Source organism: Chiloscyllium plagiosum, chromosome 5 (genome assembly GCF_004010195.1).
Source record: "Chiloscyllium plagiosum isolate BGI_BamShark_2017 chromosome 5, ASM401019v2, whole genome shotgun sequence".
NCBI lineage: Eukaryota > Metazoa > Chordata > Chondrichthyes > Orectolobiformes > Hemiscylliidae > Chiloscyllium > Chiloscyllium plagiosum.
The window spans coordinates 84,551,352-84,563,720 of record NC_057714.1 but is presented as its reverse complement, the minus strand read 5'-3'; the positions used below and the strand labels follow the sequence as shown (position 1 = coordinate 84,563,720).

The window sequence follows — 12,369 nt, the reverse complement described above, 5'->3', positions numbered from 1 at the left end:
AAAGGTGTGGAAGCTTTGGAGAGGGTGCAGAGAAGATTTACCAGGATGTTGCCTGGAATGGAGAATAGGTCGTACGAGGATAGGTTGAGAGTGCTAGGCCTTTTCTCATTGGAACGGCGAAGGATGAGGGGTGACTTGATAGAGGTTTTTAAGATGATCAGAGGAATAGATAGAGTAGACAGTCAGAGACATTTTCCTCCGGGTACAACAGAGTGTTACAAGGGGACATAAATTTAAGGTGAAGGGTGGAAGATAAGGGGAGATGTCAGGGATGGGTTCTTTACCCAGAGAGTGGTGGGGGCATGGAATGCGCTGCCTGTGGGAGTGGTAGAGTCAGAATCATTGGTGACCTTTAAGCGGCAATTGGACAGGTACATGGATAGGTGCTTAAGCTAGGACAAATGTTCGGCACAACATCGTGGGCCGAAGGGCCTGTTCTGTGCTGTATTGTTCTATGTTCTAAAGGAGCATTACTGATCCAAGTTGATGTCAATTTTCAAGAATAAATTCAAGCTTTCAGATTTGGTTCAGTCTTTTTCCAAGACAATTTATGAAGTACCAGTTTCAAGTGGTCCCTGCATTAAATTACTGATTATCTTTCAGAACGGTCAAGTGAATGATTGCAAAGGATAATGTAAACAGCAAAAGGACTCAGTCACACATACAATCAAGACAGAATTTCAGGACAACTTTTTAAAAATGTAAACAATCATGAATTAAATACTGGGAATGGTAGTGTACTAGGAGCACAAAGTTTAAACAAGCATTTAACAAACTTCTCACCAAAATATTTGGACAGCAAATATTTGACTGCCAAAAGTATAGGTTTGTTCCTCATCTAGCTGGTAAATGCTACAGTTAAGGCCTTCCATTATTGCTATGCGGAGAAAAATGATCACCTCCAAATCCTAACAGCCCTCAACTGGATAGGCACAAAGAAAGTGAGCACAACAATGCATTCCATAATATGCAACAACATTCTGAACCAAAGGGTTTGGACACGGAGGCATTGCAATTTTTAAATACTAACAGAAAAGCAAAAGTACATACTTATTTTAACCTTACCCTGAGAAGACAACTGTGCAGCTTGGGAAAGCAGAGTAGTGATGCTTAAAGCTGATGGTCCAGCCGTGAGGAGCTTATGAAGCATAGACTGTAAGGAAGCTTGCGTGACAGCAGCTGTAAGGACTGCAAGACAAAAGGAAAGTGCTTCCTTAAACTTGTGCTATGCAATGGTAACATGTAAACTGTTCACAATAGATCAAGTAAAATTAGAAGATCTCTTGTATTAAATTCTGAATCAACAGACTGTAACCCAATAATTCTAGCAGGTGATTAATGTTCTCAACTTGGAGTCTGTATTCCAACTTATGCATTAGTTCTTTTGAAATGAAAATCCTGTTTTCATTCTTGACTAAGCCATTAAAAATCATCTTAAAAAATGCATCACGAAAATAGAGGTCTCAACCCTTGCATCTAAAGCACAACCATCTTACAAAATACCAAGGTTGAAAAGAGAATAAGAATGTAAAACAAAGATCTAGATTACAGACCTTTCCAAAAGCCTAGGCAGGATGTAGTCAGCTCTCTGTATTTTGCATCCAAGAAATAAGTCATTCTTTGCAACTTAGCCAATGTACTTTCAAAAGCAATGCAACAAATCTAGTACAAGGCAGATAATATAATGCTTAGCTCGAAAGTGCCATCAAAAACAATGTGTTGCACAGCATAAATGAGTGTTTAACCATCATGCACTATGCAGCAGTTATAACTTTACATACAAGTCACACCTCAAAGCCTCGAACAGTTCTTTTAAGGGTCTAAATATTTGCAGGATCAACTGACTCATTTTTAAAAGGCATTTCCTAAGATGCAAAATCGAAGCCAGTGCAAGGCTCATTGAATCACTGGCTTGATTCAGATCAGAAAACTGGTCTGGCAATTGAAGGCAATAGTTAACAGGAAGGGCTTATCTATTAGAGATGTCTAGTGGAACATGGAAACATCTTGCTAAAATGCAAACTTAGCAGATTAGAGAAAACAGCATGAAGTGGAAGCTGAACCATTTTTAGAGATTCACACCAGTCATTTAGATTAATTTGATAAAATTACATGCACGAAGCAACACAAAGAAGAACAGGCAATAGTAAACATGTGAAGAGTGAGACAGGATCCTACGGTAAGCACTGCCAAAGAGGCAAGGCAAAGCACAATTCTTACGCGCATCAACAAGCAGTGACATAACACAATATTTGAATGAGGCACTGAGTCAGCTCAAAGCTCTCTCTGTTTATCTTTTAAATTAGCAATGCCACTTCGGTTTCAGGTAAAGGATGATTTTGAAATGCGACTAATCCAAAACAAAGTAAACTCAATTAATCTTGTCGAATTAGACTTGAACTGAAAAGGCAGAATGAGCATGGGTTCCTCTGAAAAGCATGAAACTCGTCAACACAAGCTATCTGCAAAGTCCAATTCCTCGGCATGACACAAATTTGTTCATTTCACCTCAAGAAGCAAAGTCTTTTGAAAGTACTCAGAAAATAAATGACGTTTTGAAACTTTGAAAGTAGACTATTAAGCAAAACAGAAAGATTTGGTCAATGTCAGAACAAATTACTGCAGATGCGGAATCTGTAATGAAGACAACACACGCTGAAGATTACAGTGGGTCAGACTAACCCATAGAGAGAGAGCAAGTTTTGAGTCCAGATGACTTTTCATCAGAGCTGATGTAAAGCGTGGAAATGAACCAAGTCAAGGGGTGGAAAATTGAATAGCTTTCAAGGTCCTGGTGGGAGCATGAATTTCCATGAGCTCCCATTCCACTTCTCTATAAATTGCACTTTGACCATTGCCAACATGGTGGCACAGTAGTTAGCACTGCTGCCTCACAGCGCCAGGGACCCAGCTTTGATTCCAACCTCAGGCAATCGTCTGTGTGGAGTGTGCAAATTCGCCCCGTGTCTGCATGGGTTTCCTCCCACAACCCAAAAATGTGCTGATTAGGTGAATTGGTCATGCCAGATTGCCCACAGTGTTCAGGGATTTTAGTTTAGGTGCACTAGTCAGAGATAAATACAAGATAAAGAGGTTGGGGAAATGGGTCTGGGTGGGTTACTCTTCAGAGGATCAGTGTGGACTTGTTGGACCGAAGGGCCTGTTTTCCACACTCGGGATTCTATGATTCTGTCTCCATTTCAGCAAATAAACTGTCCATTGCCATCCACTGACTCCCATAGTCCCTTCACTACAGCTCGTTATGCCCCACATCCTGCAAGGATTCCACCCCGTTCTCCCAGCCCCTTCACCTATGTTGCATCTGTTCGGATGATGCCACCTTCCAAAAGGATAGATGCTGTTGACCCACTATGATCTCCAGTATATTTTCTCGAAAGAAAGGCACAGCATGAAATATATTTACTCAAAATCAGAACCTATTTGCGAATGTCTTCCTCACTTCGAAAGGTGAATCAAACTAACAAAACCTTCAAGATTCATTGCTGCTTTCTCCTGCTCCACCAGCCTTGTGGACTTGTATAAAGTTTCTCAGAGAAAGTGAGGACTGCAGATGCTGATCAGAGTCAAGTGTTTGGTGCTGGAAAAGCACAGCAAGTCAGGCAGCATCCGAGGACAGGAGAATCGACTTTTCGGACATGAACCCTTTCTTTCCTGATGAAGGGTCTATGTCCAAAAAGTCGATTCTCCTGCTCCTTGGATGCTGCCTGAGCTGCTGTGCGTTTCCAGTACTACACTCTCAAACTTGTATAAAGTTCCACCAGGATAAAGAAATGAAATAAACTAAAGTTGCAACATTTGTATATATTTCAAATCAAAACTAGCATTGAAACTTTGATCAAATGAACCTTTTTGTTCTGCTGTTTCAACCAAGATGATTGCTCGGCACCTAGTATTTTAAAATAGTCATGGAGCTGTACAGCATGGAAACAGACCCTTCGGTCCTCATTGTCAATACCGATCAGATATCCTTAATTAATCAAGTCCCCTTTGCGCACACTTGGTCCATAGCTGTCCAAACCCTTCCTTTTCATATACCCATCCAAATGCCTATTAAAAAATGCCATAATTATACCAGCCTCCACACGTTCCTCTGGCAGCGGATTCCACATGTGCACTATCCTGTGTGAAAACGTTGCCCCTTATGTCAGTTTTAAATCTTTCCCCTCTCACCTTAAACATATGCCCTCTAGATCTGGACCCTCCCCACCCTGGGGAAAAGACCTTGGCTATTTACCCCATCCATGCCCCTCATGATTATATGTCATAACATGTTTGAACAGGTCAATTCAAATATTTTAAAATCTAAATTCACCGAATATCAACGTTTAATTAAAACATATTAATTGATTACCCTGTATCCATATGTGAATAATTGAACTTGCAATGAAATATTCTGTAGATTGATAGGACAAGGGACAATTCAAATTAGTTTACAGAATATTATAACATGAGCAAGTTAAAATGTCCAACAATATCACAAGGTGACACAAATTCATAAATAATTGAGGTAGTGACAAAATTTTCTATTCTCTGTCACTTATCAACTTTAAACTTTGAAGTCTAAAATTCATGCTGTTCAGTAACAGATGACAGGGGGCGTTCAAATTTTGGGCTTCATCTGATATTAACCACATTTGTTCACTCTCCTTGGTGTTGTGCTTCATTAGGGCAGTGCCTTGGAAATCAAGCTCTTCCATTCCTTACTTAAAGTTGTCACAGAAGATAAGATTATAAATCAGAATTCCCAATTTACATTTCTATTGGACCAAGGTTGACAGAATGCAGAGACCAGATTTCTGTACTTAAGAAGAATTACTATTTATTACAGATAAATCATCTCCAATGACAAACAATTATGAAGAACTAACATGTAACTAATCAGTCAAAACTCGAACCAACTTTCTCAAACTCATTACTACAAACATACACAGACAGGAAAAAAAGGACATTATGGATGGAGGGAAAGACTGGGAAGGCAATTCAGTAGTTCCCACCTACTGGTTTTGCTCATCAGAACATTGTTTCACAATCTGCTTTTGTCAGATCCTGCCATTTCTTCGCAAGAATTTTACGGTGAATGAAGCCTGGTTCAATTTAGCAAATTATGAGGAAGATAGAAAGTTGGGTACCACGTTTTGGTTGAACAAATCCTAAGAAGCTCTTTCAGAAGACTTCAATCAATACCTTGAAGCCCATGCAAGTGGAGGTCTTTCACACCTTCATCACAGATGCCACTCTATATTTACTCATGAGATGCAAATGTTGTGCCCTTGCACAAGAAGGGCAGTAGAGATGACCCAGGTAATTATAGACCAGTGAGCCTTACTTCTGTTGTAGGAAATGTTTCGGAAAAGATTATAAGATCCAGGATTTATAATCATCTCGCAACGAACAATTTGATTGCAGATACTCCACATGGTTTCTTCAAGGGCAGGTCATATCTCACAAACCTCATTGAGTGTGGATGAGGGTAGGGCAATTGACATGGTATACACAGACTTCAATAAAGCCTTTGATAAGGTTCCACATGGTGTGCTGTTGGAGAAAATCAGGAACTTCAAGGAAAAATATCTAAACAAAATATGGTACATCTTAAAGTGATTGTCTTTATCCTCCACATCTCCCCTAACAAGTACTTTTAGGATAACATGGCGTCACTGGGAAAAGGGGGAGAAATTGGAGCTGGTCTGCTTGGATACTGACAGTCAAGTGCATTGACTGCCAGAGAAGCTTTGGCTGTGAGAGTCTCGGTTTTTGGGCTGTAAACTCGACTTTGCGATTCTTTGTTCTGAGGGAAAGGGGATAGCATGATTGCGGCACCATATAGTTTGCTCTCAGGGTTTTCACTTGTTCATTCACCTAGAAGCATGGCATTCCATCTGGACTCTATCAACAAACACAGAGTTGGATCCCATTTATCACCCCCTGGGAAAAAGAACAGGAAATGACATTACCATCGGAAACGATATCACCAACCCAAGGAAACTAACAAATAAAAAGCAGGCCATATTACCAGTGCTTCATCTGGTGGCTCACTGATGATGTTACTAGTATGGTGACGTAATGTCTGAAACTGAACCTTCCAGGTCAACAAGCAAACCTACATCCAAATATTTTATTTTTATAAGTCTAATTTCCTCGAGAGGATATGAAATAAATGAGCAACGCTGAAATTAGGGTTGTACTAATAGCAGGGGTTGCACTATAAATTGTGCTATGCTGAGAGTATTTGATATTTAAATATCTTGGCTTCTTAGAACACTGGTTCAGAAAATCCTTTTAAGTTACTCTTTTGCCTTACTTGAATCAAGATCTCAATTCAATGTGTTTTCAGGGCTATGTAATAGGGTATATTTTGTTTTTACATGAAAATTATACACCATTAGGACTTTTATAAAATGATCAAACTTGTCACCTTAAGTGCTTTGAGTGACTTGAGCCCGATTTGTTCAAAATTCTACACCTGTTTCAAAAAAAATTGTCAGTGGTCATGCTTTAGCCACATGAGAGTATTGTATTAAAATGCCTTTGTTGCTTTGTTCTTAATGCAGAGTTTTCACAAAAAGAGTGCATTTTAACTTTGATGTTTTTGTTAAGATTTTAAGAGGATAATAGAACTTGAGGCTGAGCTGTTTCAGGTGTCAATTACGGTTAAGATTTCATTGGCCCCCTTCACATTGCAAATTTAAAGAATGTTGATCGCTACCAAAGTTGCCACTGTAATTCCAACTGTTTTACTTGGGAAGTTTTATTTCAAGAGTATATTTTCATATGTTCTGTATTTGTTTCCCACGAACATTTGAAATTTAAATCTGAACTGAACCTGCTTCTTGAATTGATAAAGCACAGGAAACATTTTGTTGTTTTCTTTGTGTTCCAGATTTCTGAAATACTTTTCCTGATAGCTTTCACATTAGCCAAGTATCAATTTGTTCAAGGAAAATAATTTTTGAATAAACTGAAATGGCTCCCCTCAGAGTTTGACTTTAGGACTTTTGATAGTTGTTTATAAATGACAATTGTTTTAGCAGTACAATTTAGAAGTTCATGGATAAAGGTAAATAACGTCATAAATAGTGACGACAGTAACAGACTTCAAGACAATTGAGAATCTTTAAATAGACAGACACAATTTAGATTAGTTAAAATAGGTGACTGTCTTCATACTGATATCCACCTAGGCAAGAAAGGAATGAGAAAGGAAATGTAAAGATACCTTCAGCAGCTAACATTGTCTCTAGAGTTTCTCCATTCACATGTAAAGTACGCCTTCGGACCACTGCCTAAGCCTCCACAACCTGATCCAACGGATTCAATCAGCTCCCCAGTCACGAGCAGGAAAAGTGAAGAAGCGAATAATGGTTAAGAGGAGGTCGGTACACTTTTCGTCAGTGGCTTTCCTGTGCACATTAAACCATGAGAGCTTTCCCTTGTCTTTCGTTCATTTAAGGGATATGATGGTTCACTGATCAAGCTAACATAACCCAGTTGGCTGTGTTACATTAGACAGCAGAGCAGGAGCAGAACTAGCAAAGAATGCTGCATTCATCTGGCCTCTTGCTGCTTCTGCAGCAGGGTCCGGTGCACTCATATCCTCCAGCTTAAAGCATCTCAGCAAGGATGGAAGTCTAATCAGTTTTGTTAAGTGCTTACGTGCCCTTATCCAAGGAAACAGTGGTGTGCAAGGACAGACTGAATTTTGTATTCAGAGTGGGCTTTATTGAAGGACATTTTGGATGACTGGCTCATTTCCATTCAACCTGGAGGCGGTGGAATAGTCACTAAGTACCGTGGATTTAAGAACTTGATCGATGAACTCTTTTTTGCCCCCACATGGGAGGATACTATCTAAGGCATGGACTACTAATTTTTGATGTTATAATTGCATGTTGTGTGTCAATAACTTAAGGACTGGCAGTAAGATTCTTCTGAAGATGGTAGTGCAATCTAGGTGGTTATCATGGAATGATAAAAGGAGGCAATGAGATATTAAAGAGTTAATTTGCTCTACTGACCTGTATGAAATGGAATGCCCTGGGGGGGAAGGTCTTTGTCTTACCAGGTGGAATGTGGGAGGTTTCCATGGTCATTTCCTTGCCATTCAGGGATTATTTACATTATCATCCAGAAATCAATAAGAACATTACAGTTGGAATTTGACTATTCCCCTGTAGTTACAAAAAACAATCATTCGCAACAGATTTGACCATTAAGGAATGATTTGCATTACATCATTTCTGGAGGTGGGGTGGTCACTGCATTATATCTTGAGTGGCATGTGACTATGATAGGATGGCTGGGGCTTGTCTTGCGAGCATTAACTGTCATGCAAAAAGATTCTGTATAAAGGAAAGACCGTTTGCATTGTTCAGAGAAAGCTTTTGCTACGATGCCACAAGTCCTGTGAGGTGTGTTAAAGGTTTCTCCAAGGCTTGTACTGTAACAACAAATAAATTTGGTTGCTGGCATTTACAGTTGCATCAAGTGTGTAAGAATGTCAAGAGGAAAAGAACTTAACACTCAAACCACTCGAAACAAATTTAGAATTCTAACTCAGCAAATGTCACTGTGAACCGAATCTTACAAACATTTCCTCCTCGCATTCAATTTATCTGGACTTAGCTGGACAAGGGCTCTGAAACAAATAACCATTTTATCATACAGAACCTCAGCACTGCTGAAAATTCATTTTTTAATCGAATCTTTACATCTTGCACTTAACAAGATAGTTTCCAAATACTAAACCATGAAGGGAAACTTTTTTTGAAAAATCAAAGTAGTGTGTATCCATGTTCTTTTTGTCTGCAAAGAATAGCACTCTGCATATTTTTGCAGCTTCCAGTACACCCAAATGCATTACCTAAATGTGTGTTTAACTGGCAACTTAAAATTGGTTCTGATTTTAGCAGGATTATTTGACAAATCTTCTGCGATTGTGGAATGACATTTGATGCTGGACATGAGTTTTTGCAAGCGTATACTGATTGTGCACACTTGGCAAAAGCTTCAACAAAATGTGTCTTGTTCAGCAATACTGGCATTGTTATTCTGAACTGCAGACTGATAAGCATAGAGTCTTTACCAGTTTGATTCTAGAAAACTAGGGGTGTATTTTTAAGAAGTTGCACAAATGCAAGTTTGATCTTCATTAAGAAACATTAGCATCACAGATGATTTTATATTTATAAGTGATAAAAATTGATATTTTCATGGAAAATTAATTTAACAACGTCCATAAAAGATCAGAGATGGATCATTAAATCAATTAAAATATAAGCAGAATGATGTCATTCAAGACAGTTGCATTTACATATGCGGACTGTTTTAGACTAGATCAAATCCCCTCAAAGTAAATTAAGATAGCTAGACCCTCATTTTGTTTTAATTTTAAATTGTGTTCCACATGCAATTCAATTAGCCAAATTACCAGGCTTGAAATAAAACCCATTTTTAAAAATATTACAGTTAAAATACAGACAAAAAGAATTCACTTAACTGTCACTCTTTTGAAATGTTTACAAAATACTAAATACAGAGGAACCTCGATTATCCGAATATCAATTAGTTGAATTTCAGATTATCTGAAGTTGATCGAAAGGTCCCGATAGCAACGTTACATCAAAGACGGTGTTTCCCACACCGATCGCGTCTTTTGTTTACAATGATTAAAAACGCACCTGGCTTACTGAAATGCTGCCGAGAATAGCTCTGGACATCGATGGGAGCTGAAGCACAATCTCCAGTTGATTGACCTCCCACCTTCTCTTTCTCTCTCTCTCTCCCTCCCCACGCTTTCCCTGAAGTTCTACACAGGGGTATACCCTAAACACCACTTCCCCACATAATCTCTCCAACATTGTCCTGTACAGGGCAAAGGCGGACTATGTCAAAACATTGCAGTAAAAAGTTGGTATGTGTGTCTGTGTCGCACATGCACAATTTGGAGACTCACCTCCCACAAAGGCAGCAGCGGTCTTATTGTTGGTGTCCGGTCCGGCTGCGGGGAGGAGAAACGGTTTTGGGGGGCAGGGGTGGGGGCGATGGACTCAGGTGCAGTGTGCTGCTGCCTCGTCTCCTGAATGGGGAGCACACTTAACAGAAAACTCCGAGCACCAGAGGAAAGGCATTGAATCAATTAAACAAATAATCAATTATCTGAATGAAATAGTGCCCACCCATCTCATTCAGATAATGAAGATTCCTCTATATATGTTAACTGCAACAAATTAACTGTTCCAATGTGGGAACATCCCGTAAACACACTCATGGCAAAGGTAAATTCAGCTAAATAATTCGTCTTTACACGTAATTCTCGTAGCACGAAGAGAACGTCAGCTTTTAGCTCGAATAGAGAGAGAAGGAAGAGCTTCCACATCCTGTATCAAGACCCAAGCAACAACTGCTACTGATCACTAAAACAAAAAAAAAAAAAATCCTGGTTCTGTGGGTGCTTCACCGCACCCATTCAGGCTGTTTCTATTGATTGAATTTTTAAAGAAAACTCCAAGGCCTCAAAAGCTGTTTACTTTATTGGTTTTGCAGTAGACTGTTCAGTACCTCTGTCACAACCTTTCTTCATTGAAAGGACAAATGCACCTCTTAAATACATAGGAGCGTCACAAGACACACAAATTAACAAGCAAAAATTGAAATGTGACCTCATAATTGCGGCAAACATCTTTCACAAACATAGAAAATACCAGAGAGCAGATCAGTGGCAGGTGTAATTTAATCCTGATCAGAACTTCGGAAGAAATATCAAGAATGGTACTCAATGAATGGAACACACTAAGAAGCTCAAATAAACTGTGTTTTTGTCCACAATTCCTGGAGGGTGGCAGGACAAATAGATAGGGTAGTTAAGATGACATATGAGCTATGGGTCATTATCAGCTTTGGCACAGATTACAAGAGCACGAAGGTGATGTTGAAGCTGTACAAAGTTTTGGTTGGACCACAGCTGTTGTCGTGCACACAGTTCTGGTCACCGCTCTTGGATGGATAGGATTGCACTGAAACAGGTGATGGGGAAATTAACCAGGATGTTTCCTGGAATGGAACAGCTTAATTCAAGAGAGAGGCTGGATAGACCGTGATTGTTTGGAGCAGAGAAGGCTAGGGTGTACAAGAGATGCACAAGATTGAGGGGCAAAAACAGGGCGAATAAAAAAAGTGTCTGCTCTCCTTAGTCGAATGGTCAATAACAAGGCAAATCAATTCAAGATCAAAAGCAGGAAGTTTGGACGGGATTTCAAGAAGCATTTTTTCCACACAAAGGATGGTGAAGGTCTGGGATGCACTGCCTAGGAAAGTAGTTGAAGTGGGTAACCTTGGACTTCAGTGAGCAGTTGAAGTGTTGTAACATGTAATGCTGTGGGCCTAGTGTTGATTTTATGTATCTTTGGCCAGATAGGCTTCATGGGCCGAAAGGCAGGTGATACAGTTGGTTGGATGAGAGGAGTTAGAAAATCAGATAAATCAGATTATGTCGAAAAGGCAACTGAAACGTGTCAACCTGATAACAGAAGAATCAGACTGAATATTGGCAAAGGAAAGAAGGGTGGGGGGGCTAGACCACAGTACGGAAATATATCAACAGTTAACAAAGAAAAATAATCCAAACATCCTTGAATGGCAGACTAACATGCAAGAGATTTTACGGAGGACAATCTCAATAAACCAAGGGAAAATAACAGCCATTTGAGCAAAAATGGTCGAACAAGTGAGAGCCAGCACAAGTGTTGAGGGCAAATTGTTTCCAACTAAGTTGACTTGAATTTTTGATTAGCTAACAGAAGGGGCAAAAGAGAGAGGTGCAAGAGCTGTGCGTACAAATTTTCCAAAGGCATTTGACAAAACACCACATAATTAGGATTCCATCTCGCTAACAAGCTGAACAGTTTCGAAATGAAAAAAAACTGGCTAAAAGATAAAAAAGTTCTGGCTATTATTCAAACTGGTTGGAAGTGTACACAATGCTGTTCTTCAGGGTTCAATACACACACTCTCATAGTTGTTGATATCTATTAATGACTTTGATTTGGGAACCCATTTTTGGACATTAGACAGAGTTACTGAAATGGATCAATAATGGCATCCAACGAGCAGCAAAAAGCCAGCGGATAAAGGGGGTGCAGTGGTAGTCTGGCGCACTGACCTCTACACCACTGAAGCCAAACGCCAACTCGAGGACACCTCTTCCTCCTGCCCCCTCGACCATGACCCCACCCCCCATCACCAAACCATCATCTCCCAGACCATACAGAACCTCATCACCTCAGGAGATCTCCCACCCACAGCTTCCAACCTCATAGTCCGGGAACCCCGCACTGCCCGGTTCTACCCCCT

General features: G+C 39.8%; 1 protein-coding gene across 4 annotated transcripts in view; it reads right to left on the bottom strand.

Annotated features, from left to right (window-relative positions):
* The window catches only part of waca (WW domain containing adaptor with coiled-coil a), a 140,631-nt gene that overhangs the window by 51,461 nt on the left and 76,801 nt on the right, over positions 1-12,369 (bottom strand). For all 4 annotated transcript variants that reach the window (XM_043690496.1, XM_043690498.1, XM_043690499.1 and 1 more), the window contains one exon: positions 1,066-1,188. In XM_043690496.1, coding sequence (XP_043546431.1) covers positions 1,066-1,188 — 123 coding nt within the window. The remainder of the gene's footprint in view (positions 1-1,065; positions 1,189-12,369) is intronic.